General features: G+C 35.2%; 1 protein-coding gene across 4 annotated transcripts in view; it reads right to left on the bottom strand.

Moving 5' to 3' along the window:
- Positions 1-14,572, bottom strand: part of EPHA6 (EPH receptor A6) — an 889,565-nt gene that overhangs the window by 94,999 nt on the left and 779,994 nt on the right. For all 4 annotated transcript variants that reach the window (XM_025913797.2, XM_086675668.1, XM_086675669.1 and 1 more), the window contains one exon: positions 12,418-12,627. In XM_025913797.2, the coding sequence (XP_025769582.2) occupies positions 12,418-12,627 (210 nt within the window). The remainder of the gene's footprint in view (positions 1-12,417; positions 12,628-14,572) is intronic.

The following is a 14,572-nucleotide window of genomic DNA, read 5'->3' on the forward strand; positions in this document are numbered from 1 at the left end:
GCACACTATAAATCGTTGTATTGACACAGAAGTGCAACGATTTCATCAGAGAACCAGGATCTCTGTCATCAAGTGCTCTAGTACTGTACTATATCCCTGCATCATGAACTAGGTTTTTTTGAATTTTCCTCCTTGGCCATCCTCAGCTTTGGGTTTGTCTCCTTCGGCTTGTTGCTTCATGTATGAAAGATGGCTGTCACAGCTTTAAGTGCTGTCTTTCCAAAATATATTCAAGGCAATAAAGGAAAGTAAGGGCCAGTATTAGACAGCTCTTTAGTCAATATTATTTTGGATAGACCTCAACCAGAAAATTTTCTAGAAGTTGTGCTTCTCACTTTCCTTTACTTCTAAGTGACAAAAGTGTAAAATGTAAGTGTCAGAGGACAATGGTATAAATATAACTGGCTTATATAAATCATGATTTTATTAGATCTGAGCTCATTACAAACATCCAAACTTAAAGATTTTGTTAGCAAGAAAGAGATGACAAGAGATGTTTAATAGGTAGCTAGCAGGGTTGACTACTGACAGTTATAAATAACTGATAACCTTTTTCAATTTCTTTGCTATTGACATGAAGCTTTTTATACTGGGAATAAGTAAGCTTTTCCACAGAGCTTTGATGTGATTTTTCCCACATTTATTTATAATGTTCTTCTTTCCAATTTTTATTGTCAACAACAACAAAAAGCATTATTTCAACATCAGAAGTGGAACTCGCAATTAAGCATTAATAATGACTGTTTCTTCAGGTGATATCTTTGAAGCTCTAGGTTTGAAGTCAGCAGCTTTGTGTTCATTGTCTTACTTCATCTTTTTCTGCACAAGCAAGATGGGCCAGTGAGCACTGTACTTTCTGCTTGCTGAACATCTGCTGATTGATCTTTCTCAGTAAATCAATTTGGTTTGGGTTTGTTCTAAAATCACTGGGAGCAGGGAGACTAACTCTGAATTAGACAGTGTTGGATGTTGCCAACACACAAAAAAAAACAGCACTTGGTATTTGCTGTGGTTCTTGGTTAATCATCAGGTGTATGCTGAATACTTTTCAGCATTTGATTATTCCTCATTGATTACCAGTTAGGTTAGAAGGACTGGATGTATGTCAGATGATTACAGGGATTAAAATTTTATGTATTATGTGATTTTATGAACTATTTGTCTTGTATCTTATCTATGCTGTAGGCATACTTTTGTGCTCAAAGCTTTTGACAGTATGTGTTCACAGACTTTAAAACAGAGTTTTTCCCTGTGACTCATTGTTGTAAATGCTTCAATATGTGCTACATTTGTTGCTTTGTAATGCGATTTTTTCATTTCTTTCTGATGCATTAAGGATTATTTTAGGCTTATTTATTTGATGGGTTGTGATTAACAGTGATATTAGAGAAGAAATAAATGTAATTTTATGGAAAAATGTTATAGTTTCAGTTACTTTCTACCCTTTTCTTATTGGTTTAGTTATCAGCAATTAATAAAGCAGCTATTAAATAGCATATTGTCTTAAGTTCTGGAAATCCTTTCAAAAATGTAAATGATAAATCTTTTCTCCAGGGTTTTACACAAATCTAAAGGAATTCATTACTTTAACAAATAAAACAAATTACCTGAAAGTCACACACCAAACTTTGAGTACTAAGCAGAAAGTTTCTTAGTGGTTTCATCTTCAATAATGCCCTTCCAGGTCTAAGGCCTTAGCTTCTTTTCTTTAAAATGCATTTTAGACTGGGGTGCCTGGGTGGCTTAATTGGTTAAGCCTCCGACTTCGGCTCAGGTCATGATCTCGCAGTCCATGAGTTCAAGCCCCGTGTTGGGCTCTGTACTGACAGCTCAGAGCCTGGAACCTGCCTCAGATTCTGTCTCCCTCTCTCTCTGCCCCTCCTCTGCTCCTCCTCTGCCCCTCCTCTGCTCATGCTCTATCTGTCTCTCAAAAATAAATAAACAAAACAACAAAAAAAATTTAAATGCATTCTAGAAAGACAAAGGGCTTGTTTTTGTAGATGATTTGCACAAATGGTAAATGGAGATTTTCCCAAAGCATGGCTTGGCTTCTTAATGGGATGTATGACTTAGCTAGATGGTCCTCTCTATCTTCCAGATTTCTGATAGAGCTGTTTGTTCAGTACTTTTCTCTTCTGTGTATGATGGTAATCTTCAAATCTTTTTCATTTGTTTTTCTACAAAGAACTCTGTAATGATAACAAACTGTTGTTTCCTATGCTTCAGAAATGAAGCTTTTTCAGGAAATGGCTCTTTAGATACTAATTTTCTCTGGTATTTTATTGATTGATTGATTTTTAATTTACATTCAAGTTAGTTAGCATATGTGCAATAATGATTTCAGGAATAGATTCCAGTGATTCATCCCCTATGTGTAAAATCCAGTGCTCATCCCAACAACTGTCTTCCTTAATGCCCCTTACCCATTTAGCCCATCCCCCACCCACAGCCCCTCCGGCAACCCTCAGTTTGTTCTCTGTATTTAAGAGTCTCCTATGTTTTGTCTTCCATCCCTGTTTTTATGTTATTTTTCTTCCCTTCTCTTATGTTCATCTGCTTTTGATTCCCATTTCCATATTATGCTCAACATCTGTTGTTATCAGTTCACTCAAGTAGCACAGTTCAAAGAAGTTCTGTGCTGACAACTACCATTAAGAGTTTGGGTCTCTCAGTCTGTGATCCAAGCTGGTGTGTGTAGTGTTCACCTCTTGAACAGTTATTGAAGAGGACTCTTGCTTTGCATTGAACAAAGCTCTCTTTGGTTTAGTATAAAGCTTTGTTGCCCTTTCGTCCCCACTGTTGTGGATTTGCTTTCTGGCATTTGGCCTCAGAGTGCAGAGACGTTCATTTCAGAGAATACAGCTTCCACACATTAGATCATTAGAATTCCCTTTACAGAAAGTTTATATTGACAAAGATGAATAAAAACTATTAGATTTTCTTCTCACGAATTAGTCCATGAGATATTTGCTGGTTCAAGGGCACATTTTTCCTTTGAAATTAGGAAACCTAATATGACACATTGATTTCTTTCTCTTCAGCTCATTATAATGGTCTATATATCAGACTGATTTTGACTGAGTGCTATCATAGTGTGTGAGGAGTCATTCTTTTGTTTTCCCCAAACTGTATAATTCCTTTCTTAGTGACGAATTTGGTTCCTCTCACCGGGATTTCATTGTTTTTCATTCTTCCAAGATTTATTTGTTCACCACCATTTTATTGAAAAATAAGTTATTTAAATCTTCACATACAGCATTCTGATAACATTGCTATTTTTCTTACTTTTTCCCTTTATAAAAAGTATTTACATTCACCTAGGCTGCTGAATTTACATTTGCCTAGAAGAAACTGTCATTTCCCTTACTTTAATTTTTCAGTGAATTTTGTGCAGGTGCCTGTCCTTATATTCTATTTATGTTATTAGATGTAGCCTTTGGGGACTACTAGGCTTCATAGTCATCCACCTAAGATAAGAGTCTGCCTTTGTTTTTTTTTTAAATTTTTTTTAATGTTTATTTATTTTTGACAGAGAGAGAGACAGGGCATGAGTGGGGGAGGAGCAGAGAGAGAGGTGGACACAGAATCCAAAGCAGGCTCCAGGCTCTGAGCTGTCAGCACAGAGCCCAACCTGGGGCTCAAACCCACGAACTGTGAGATCATGACCTGAGCCGAAGTCGGATGCCCAACCGACTGAGCCACCCAGGCACTCCAAGAGTCTGCCTTTCTGCTTGAAACAGTCATACCGCCTCCATTTTTAGCTTGGCTAAATCTGAAGGAGCAATTGAAAAAAAAATCATTCTTCTGGTTCACTTAAGGTAGACTTAGTGTAACATGCATCTTACCAAATGCTATATCTTAGTACAATGTCACCTCTACCATCAGTGACTTGAAACACTAGTAGGATACCTAAACATAAAGTTTCATTTTTCAAAATCTAAGAAATTAGAAACATTTCTCAGTGAGAGTTCTTTTATTCAGTGCATCAGATATAAGATTTAAAAATTTTTAATGTTTATTTATTTTTGAGAGAGAGAGAGAGAGAGTGACCAGTAGAGGGGCAGAGAGTGTGGGAAACACAGAATCTGAAGCAGGCTCCAGGCTCTGAGCTGTCAGCACAGAGCCTGACATGGGGCTTGAACTCTCAAACAGTAAGATCATGACCTGAGCTGAAGTCTGAGGCTTAACCGACTGGTGCCCCAGATATTATAAGATTTTAAATAAAAATATGTAAAATTTTTTTTTTACTGCAAAACTTTTTACTGTAACTCTTTTATTTAAAGTATACAGAAAATGAATGAAAATTCTGAGTATGTTTTATTAGCAGGTTCAGCATAATCTCCAGGTGAATCTTAATTACTCATGTTAAAGTACTTAAAGGCAGAATAGTGAATGATCTAAAATAATTTTTATCTCACCTTTACTGAAAATATTTATTCTTAAAGGTGGACATATCTCAACATTCAAAAATTCCCTTCAGAAAGTCAAGCCAATTTATAAGCACTTGAATTAGGTAAAGGAGGGAGCTTGGGTAGATTTCCCCTCAACTTTGGCATACACATGTAAATAAGTCCCCCTCCTGCTGCTCCATTATTTGCTATAATTAGCTCCATGTTGGGTATAGACCATGACTTTTTAGATTGATGGATTTGACTTCTCTTATACCTTATGTAGAAGAGGGGAAGTTAAGAGGTGGAGCTTGGAAGAGGTCTTATGAAAGCAAAGTAAATAGAATTAAGATGTTAACAGAATTGTGATTATGCAGATTATGTGCTGTCAGTTGTGAGTGTCCATATTTCCACTAAGAAAGTAATATTCATATGGAATTGCTGCTCTTGAAGGAAAAAGCAAAGTTTGCCATGGATAACATAAAATGAACACAATTTAAAGTTAGAATCAAAGAGTTTTAGAATTTTTAGCAGATATAGTGATAAAATAATTCTTCCATTTTGTTTTGATCTTTAAAGTATAAAAAAAGTAATCATTATAGTTGAAAAAATCTGTACAGTGACTGCCATTGTATTTTAAATAAAATTTATCTCTTGAAACAGGCAAGTGTGAGCCATAATATATCTTTGAATGTTCTTTTCAGGTAAATAGGACATCATTTCCATAAACGAGAACAATGAGTCCTAACATTTTCAAGGTAAGTTTAAGACTGGTTACTTAGCAATATTCCAATGAGAGAGAGAGTCCCTCCCATGGAATTGGATATAAAACATTGTCCATGTGAATGTGTGTCAAGATTCAGAAAAGAGAGATTTCTTAGCATCTAAATTATAAACAGACAGAAAACCATGTAATCAAATGAGAACAATTCAAACTCAGTAAATATTGTATGATTAAGTCAGCCATGTATCAATAATTGTACATGTATTGTCAGGTGGGGTTCATAATCATTCGCCAATCTCTCCTTACTAAGTGCCTGGTAAGGTTAGCATGTAAACAAAAGGCCTCAGTCCTTATCTAGATCCCATTTTTTGGCATTTTTGTCCTAGCTTTAGCCCCCATGCACATTTCTTGGTTTTCATTAAATTATCAGTTCTCAATGTCCCTTTGCAAAGGCTTGATGTATTTTAGCACAGGGCTTACCAGGAAATTCTCCTACTACTACTGGCACTTTTAGTTCTGCATTGCCCCTTCTTGGTGTCTGCACACTTATTGGTTTTATTATGTTTTACTATATTTGGTTACTCTTGGTCCCCTCTCTGTGTTATCATTTATCCATTCTCAAGAATCCCTTGATTTTTGGTTATTGGCTCTCCAAAGGAATAGGACCTTGAATGTGGTAACTCTATAATAAATTCCATGGAGTACATGCTGAATGAATAGGTCTTAGATCTGAAGCAGAACATCAAAACATTCTTAAGTTATAGGAAGACATACTAAAATTTCTACTTGTATTTGTCATAACTCTCATTCCTTTATTTACCTTAGTGTTTTATAATGTGGATAATATGGTCTTATATACTACATGTATATATCTTCTTCTGCTTTTTTTTTACACGTATATATCTTCTAAATAAGGCACTAGAATAATTGTTACTAGTTGTTGGCAAAGTAATCTCTCTTGTCACATCTCTTTCTGGTCTGGTCACACTGGCTCCAATGGTCATTCTGCTCATCTGCTACATGCTGATCAGTAAGTTCAGTGCTATGGTCAGTATTGGAATCACACGGGTCACTCTATCTTTCAAGCCTGTCTGTTTACCAGTTCTTACTGCTCTTCTCTGTGGTATGTGGCTCTCTAAATTGGTAAAGTCATCTTAATGGAAAATGTCTATTTATTCTGCTCCTATTTTGATTAGGAAGGGATAGTTTCCATGTAGCATACTTATATTCCAAGAATTGTTTTCCTGAAGATTACAAAAAAAATACTCATCTATGATGTCTCCCTGTTTTTCTTTTTAATTTTAATTTATTTTAATGTTTTTTTTTCAGAGAGAAAGAGAAAGAGAGAGAGAGAGAGAGCACGCGCGTGCGTGCTCACGCGCGAATGGGGGAAGGGCAGAGAGAGAGGGAGACACAGAATCTGAAACAAGCTCCAGGCTCTGAGCTGTCACCACAGAGCCCAACGGATGCAGGGCTCAAACTCACAAACTGCGAGATCATGACCTGAGCTGAAGTTGCACAGCCTAACCAACTGAACCACCCAGGTGCCCCTGTTTTTAAAACACTTCACAAGCCTTCCTTTCCGAACACTTCTGATGCTGATTATAAAAACATTTATAAATAATAAGGAAGTAACAATTATAGTTACACATAAGAGAAAAAAATCAAAATCATTTAAGGTAAAAGATATATTCTATGAAAGTTATATACAGGTAACACTTAAAAAAAATAAAATCATATTTTAAAAAATGTATCAATGGAGCATGCTCTTTAAAGTTATTTTCATGTAGGGGCGCCTGGGTGGCGCAGTCGGTTAAGCGTCCGACTTCAGCCAGGTCACGATCTCGCGGTCCGTGAGTTCGAGCCCCGCGTCAGGCTCTGGGCTGATGGCTCAGAGCCTGGAGCCTGTTTCCAATTCTGTGTCTCCCTCTCTCTCTGCCCCTCCCCGGTTCATGCTCTGTCTCTCTCTGTCCCAAAAATAAATAAACGTTGAAAAAAAAATTTTAAAGTTATTTTCATGTAAATGTTTTTATAAAAACAAAGAATAACTTCATATAAATAACCATCCTTCTGTATTTTATTATACAGGATGTGCTTGAATTTAGGTATATCTTCACTAGGCAGTAGAGTTTTCTAAGAATCTCATTCCTTTTAATAGGAAATACAGAAAGAATTTGGGGACTAAGTAATTTATATAAAGTCCTAAAAATGTGATATGCAATTGCAACAGAATGCCAATGCTCAATCTCACATTACCCTGACGACTTTGAAACAGAGTGCCTGTGACCCTTTGCTATAATTTTGCTTTGTAATCTAATGCCGTTAACGGCCATCTCTAATAGAGATTCTCTGTCTTGATTAATGTTGTCGCCATTCAACTAGTTGTTCAATCTAGAATTATTGGTGTCATTTTTAAATCCTTCTTCCTCCTTATAATTCATATCTAATTAGTTACTGAGTCTTGTAAATTGTATCATCATCATAATAATTTTCAATTCTCTACTCTGCTCTTTATTCCAATTGCTACTGCCCTAATTAAAGCCATATGGCCTTTCTGGTCTACAGCAATAATGCCTTAACTTGTTTCCTATAACCAGTCTTCCTGTCCTTCAATCCTTCCCTCCTTCACACTGTTGTCAATAATCTCATAAGACATACATGTATTTTGTTATTCCCCTATTTAAATAAATCAGTGTCTCTTAATTTTAATAGAAAACCTTCAAATTTTGAAGTGCCACCCACCTACCTTCACAATTATTCCTAAGAAACCTGGGTTGTCCACTGCTCCTCTCCATTCTAAACTGTCCACATTTCCATCAACACATCCATTCACTTCCACAAATTTCCATATCTTTTTCCTCTTTTTGTTTCCTCTATCTCAATTCCCCAACAATCTGCCTAGTGAATTTTTTTAACATTTGGTTCAAATTTTAATTTTTTGTAAAGTCTTCTCCAGAATTCTGCTTTTTGGTACTTCCATATTTCTTTTTAGACCTATATGTCAACAATTAATGCTCTGAATAACAAGAAAGCATGAGTCTACCCTGTAAAAGGGTAAACTCTTTGAAGGCAAGAATGCTGGCGTTTTACTTTAAAATGGTCATATTCATTATAAAGTGAGGTAATCAGTATGATATTTTGTACCCCAGGAGCCTTTGAAGAGTTAGGTATTTCTGAGATTAAAAAAAAAAAAAAAGCCCTTAATCACAATCCCTTCAACAATGATGTTGGAAAACCTGAACAGCTGTATGCAAAAGAGTGAAACTGGACCACTTTCTTACACCATACACAAAATAAACTTAAAATGGCTTAAAGACTTAAATGTGAGATCTGAAACCATAAAAATCCTAGAAGAGAGCACAGATATAATTCTTTGGCATTGGCCACAGCAACATTTTTCTAGATATGTCTCCCAAGGCAAAGGAAACAAAAGCAAAATTAAACTATTGGGACTATATCAAAATAAAAAGCTACTGCAGAGTAAAGGAAATAATCAACAAAACAAAAATACAACCTACTGAGTGGGAGAAAATATTTTGAAATGATATGTCTGATAAGGGGTTAGTTTCCAAAATATATAAAAAACTTAAAGGACTCAACATCTAAAAAAAACCCCAAATAATCCAATTAAAAATGAGTAGAAGACATGAACAGACATTTCTCCAAAGAAGATATACAGATGGCCAACAGACACATTAAAAGATACTCTACATCATTCATCATCAGGGAAATGCAAATCAAAACCATAATAAGATCACCTCACAACTATCAAAGCGACTAAAATCAAATACATAAGAAACAAATACACAACAATAGGTGTTGGCGAGGATGTGGAGAGAAAGGAACCGTTGTGTACTGTTGGTGGGAATGCAAGTGGTGCAGCCACTGTGGGAAACAGTATGGAGTTTCCTCAAAAAATTAAAAACAGAAATACCATATGATCCAGTAATTTCACTAATGGGTATTTACCCAAAGAATATTAAAACACTAATTTGAAAAGATATATGAACCCCTGTGTTTACTGCAGCATTAATTAAAATAGCCAAGAAGCAACCCAAATGTCCAATGGTAGATGAATGGATAAAGAAGGTGTGGTATATACAGACAATGGAATATTACTCAGCCATAAAAAGAAGGAAGTCTTGCCATTTGCAACAACATGATGAATCTAGAAGGTATAATGCTAAGTGAAATAAATCAGTCAGAGAAAGACAAATGCCATATGATTTCACTCATATGTGGAATTTAAGAAACAAAGCAAACAAACAAAGGAAAAGAGAGAAAAAAACAACACCAGAGTCTTAACTATAGAGAACAAACTGGTGGTTGTCAAAGGAGAGGTGGCTGGGGGAATGGGTGAAATAGGTGAAGGCGATTAAGGGTACACTTATGTGATGAGCCCTGAGGAATGTACAGAATTATTGAGTCACTGTATTGTATACATGAAACTAATATAACACTGTACATTAATTAAACTGGCATTAAAAACAATAAAAAGTACTGAATCACATTATTTATCATTCAACTGATACCTCTTAAATTCAGAAACTTATTTCTTAATTGAGACCTAATCTATAGTTTCTAAGAGGCACTTTTGGAGAATTAATATTCTGGTTACCTAACTTGATGTTTAATTCTGTAATCAGATTAAATTATAATAGCATTGTTCCAGTCTCTAAAATCATGTAAGACAGAAGAACATGCTTGGAATCTGGATTTCAAATCTGATACAATAAAACTTATATATGCTTCAAATTTTGGGGGACCCTGCCAATTTTATTAGTACCTTAAATTTAGTTATGAGCTTCCCATTTTATTTTTTTTTTATTTTTATTTTTTTTATTTTTTTTTTCAACGTTTATTTATTTTTGGGACAGAGAGAGACAGAGCATGAACGGGGGAGGGGCAGAGAGAGAGGAAGACACAGAATCGGAAACAGGCTCCAGGCTCTGAGCCATCAGCCCAGAGCCTGACGCGGGGCTCGAACTCACGGACCGCGAGATCGTGACCTGGCTGAAGTCGGACGCTTAACCGACTGCGCCACCCAGGCGCCCCATGAGCTTCCCATTTTAAAAAGTAGTTAAAATATTATTTAATAAGGATTTCAAGTATATCATATAGGCATACAAAGAGTCTAGTAGTTATTTCCTATTTTATTCTTTATTTCCTGTATCATTTTGTTCTTTTAGTAGATCACATTTGTTAGAATTTTTATAAATATTATATTGCATAATATTTTTAAAAATGTTTTTAATGTTTATTATTTTTGAGAGAGAGACACAGAGCATGAGGGGGGAGGGGCAGAAAGAGAGGGAGACACAGAATCCAAAGCAAGCTCCAGGCTCCAAGCTGTCACTATACAGCCTGATGTGGGGCTCAAACTCATGGACCAAGAGATCATGACTTGAGCCAAAGTTGGACGCTTAACTGACTGAGCCACCCAGGTGCCTCATATATTGCATAGTATTTATATAATAATTTTAAACACCATTCTCCAAGGTTGAAAATAATATGCATAATATAAAAATCTTATCTACACTGTTCTGTAACTTGAAAAGTTGCTTCAAGCTATTCATCAATAAAAAGAAGAGAAAAGCCTTGAAAAAAAAGAAAAATGTATGACATCTTCCAATTAGAAAATAGAGTTGGAAAATACTGCTTTTAGGGCACCTGGTTGGCTCAATCAGTTAAGTATCCGACTTCGGTTCAGGTAATGATCTCACAGTTCGTGGTTCTACCCTGACAGCTCAGAGCCTGGAGCCTGCTTTGGCTTCAGTGTCTCCCTCTCTCTCTGCCCCTCCCCCAGTCACACTCTGTCTCCCTCAATCATAAAATAAACATTAAAAATTTTTTGAAAAAAAAAAAAAGAAAATACTTCTCTTTTGAAACGAACAATTTATTTTGAGACATGATAGATTTTTATTTTTATGAAGGCTTTTGGTCAAATTAAAAGATAAATAGATATTGCTACCTTATATGTCAGGCTCTAAGAGATTAATTCATTTTGCTTAGAAAATAATGAAAATATCATCAATAAAGTGATATAGAGCATTTTACACCGTAAATATGGTAAGGGCATAATATGCTTCATTCATAATATTAAACTTGCATCCCTTCTGGAGTAATTGAATACAGTGATGTTTCAAAAAAAAACCTCATAGAAAATGAGATAGAAGGGAGCTAAATAATGGATTTGCCTCTTTTAAAATAATGTGTAAGGTTAGAGAAAAGAGGAGAGGATAAAAACAACTTGAATAATTTTACTGACTTACTTTTCATTGAAGGTGACTGCCAAGTCAATGGTGAAGGTTTTGTTTAAAAAAGAACAACATATAGTATAGTTTTACAAATTATTAGGTTTAAGATAGCTGAAGAGGGGCGCCTGGGTGGCGCAGTCGGTTAAGCGTCCGACTTCAGCCAGGTCACGATCTCGCGGCCCGTGAGTTCGAGCCCCGCGTCAGGCTCTGGGCTGATGGCTCGGAGCCTGGAGCCTGTTTCCGATTCTGTGTCTCCCTCTCTCTCTGCCCCTCCCCCGTTCATGCTCTGTCTCTGTCCCCAAAATAAATAAACGTTGAAAAAAAAAATTAAAAAAAAAAAAAAAAAGATAGCTGAAGAAAGACTTTGAGCCTGAAATCATTGAAACAATAATCAAAAAGGTTGGTGGAATTAACTGGTTTTGGGGCATTCAGAAATGCTTAAACTATTAATGAATTAAGTTGAGATCATATAATCTACAATGATAGTTTGGTTCTAAAGTTTTAGCCTATTCTTCTTGCTCGCACAATTCCCAAGCATCAGTCAGAAAAAAGTTTAGAGGGTACTTATGTATCTCTAGAGAAACCTATCTTGTTCATCTTTAAGTATGATCAGATCAATCCATAACATTTGTTGTGAGGGCAAAAAAAAGTAATTTCATAACCATTGTTTCTTCACTATCACTGACTTAATTGATTCACCATTGTCCTGTATAGAACTCCATTTAGGAAATAATTATTAAACATCAAAAATGCCTTGGGAAAAGGAAGATTTGTTGTAAAGGCAGTCATGACATGGAACTCAAGCATGATATTAAAGTCCAGTACAATGAAAGAAAGAAAACAGTTAAATATAAGAAAGTGTTTCTGTTTTTGGTTTTAAACCAGGCACTCAGATAAAGCAATTATTTCTCAATTAAATAATGATGTTAAATTGTGAAAATGAGAGGTGTGAGTAGAAAATCAGGAAAGCCAAAAAGGATTATTCTTATAACATTAAAAACAATAAAAGTGAACAACCTATATATTGGAAAAGGACATGCAAACTTACAGTTGTTGTATAAGCAGCCTCTGGATCATCTTCCAGTACCCGGGAGAGACCAAAATCGGAAACTTTGCATACTAAGTTGCTGTTGACCAATATATTCCTAGCTGCTAGATCACGATGAACATAGCCCATATCAGAAAGATACTTCATTCCTGATGCAATGCCTCGGAGCATACCGACCAACTGGATGACTGTGAAATGGCCATCATGTTTCTGAAAGAGAATTACAATTGTTTACATTGATTTATTTTAATGTAGCATGTGTGCGTGCCTGCATGCATGTGTGTATACATGTGTGTGTAGCATTAAGTAAAACCCTTGAATTTATTTTACTGGATCCAATAATATAAGAATCAAATTTGCTGATCATGAAATGTAAGAATTTGTTTGACATTTAAAAGAAAGGAAAAAGTCTAGCTGGAAGTGACAAAGGAGAACAAAGGATAAAAGAGAACCAACCAAATTAACTTCTAGAAAGAAAGATTTCAAAAACTTTAAGAAGAGAGACTGAAGTCAAATTAGGTAGCAGCAATGACTCCCAGAGAATAGAATTTGCTTCCCATAGTTGTGAGTTCGGGTGGGCAGAAGGACTGCAAAACCCCTTGGTTTGGATAAAAGTTGTGTGATAAACTCAAAATATGAGTAGAAATGATTACTAGGGAAAAGAAAACTTGTTTGCCTAAACAAGAAACAAGTTTAGGGAAGCTATGGGAAAGAGAGAAAAAAAATACATGCAAACAGAAAATAACGAGATTTTCCAATTCTTTCATTATATAGAGCAAATAGAAAGGAAGTTGTTGGCAACTGACTGAAATCAGGACTATTTTAGTGCCCAGGTGGGAAGATTAAATAAAATCATATGAATAACAAGCCAGGCACAGCACTGGTATGTAGCAGACAATCCCTTGATTGTGCTATTTCTTCTCATTTGATTTAAAAATAACATGCTTTTTTAAAAAAATTTACATCCAAATTAGTTAGCATATAGTGCAACAATGATTTCAGGAATGTAAGGGGCACTGAGGGATCTACTTCTGAAACATGCTTTTTTAAAAAGGAAAAGAATCTAATTGTCATCCATGTAAGATGTGTGCCTCAATAAGGTCAGATACAAACAATACTCTAGAAATTAGAGAAAAATAAAATAAAAATATTTTAAGTTTGGAAAATAACGCATATTGCTCTACAAAGTTATTTGGAGATAGTTGCCTTAAAAGGAGTTATAGAGAAACATGAAAAATTCCCAGTTGTTTTTATATATTAGGTGACATTTATTTATGAATGTTATTAAAATGAATATCTAGTAAGAGACAGATGCATAAATAAGAGTTATCTTAAAATTTGCAAAGTTAAACAAGTTTTAATGGATACCTGATTTTGAACTATAGTGTGGATTTAAATACAGGGATGATCTGACCATATCACAGTGACACAGTATCCTATACAATGAGGATTCATTCGTCACTTAAATGAATAAGCTTATACTACAAATGAAATAAACTTTGTCTTTATATCAACTCATCTTCCTGATAGCTCTCTGATAATATCTCCCAACTCAAGTGCAGAGTAAGGAAAAGAACTCTCAAAAGAAACAGTCTATGTAGCAAGAGTATCCATTTGTGCAGGTCCTTCTGTATAATTAATGTATAAAAGATAACCTAGCAAAGAAAATCTTTGGCGTTATTAGCTCTTTATGTTTCCAATCCATCTTCCTAGACAGTGCACTATTAGATGAAATCTGCCTCTTCTATAATGTACACTACCTACCTCTCCTCTATTAGGACTCTCAAAGCCACTGAATAGAATTCAAAGCATAAATTCTTTCAGCCTAGAAAGGATTACACTACATTTAAAGAGGTGGCTCTTTTACCTATTAGAAATGAAGTTGTCTGGTACAGATCTCATCAATGTAGAATTTCTGCATGGTAGGAAATGTGAATGGACCATCTGAAAACTAAGGAATGCCTCAGTTTTCTTATCTCTACAATGAGAATAGAATAATCTAACTCAGAGGTGCAGTGAGAATCACATATAAAACATATAGCACAGCCCCTGACTTAATTTAATAGTTATTATTTCATAAAACCTTATAGTACTACAATTACATGTATTTCTTATAATTTTAATATAAATTAATATTTAATATAAATATTTAATT

The sequence above is a fragment of the Puma concolor genome, chromosome C2 (assembly GCF_028749965.1).
Source record: "Puma concolor isolate L17-30 chromosome C2, mPumCon1.1.hap2, whole genome shotgun sequence".
NCBI classification, from domain to species: Eukaryota; Metazoa; Chordata; class Mammalia; order Carnivora; family Felidae; genus Puma; species Puma concolor.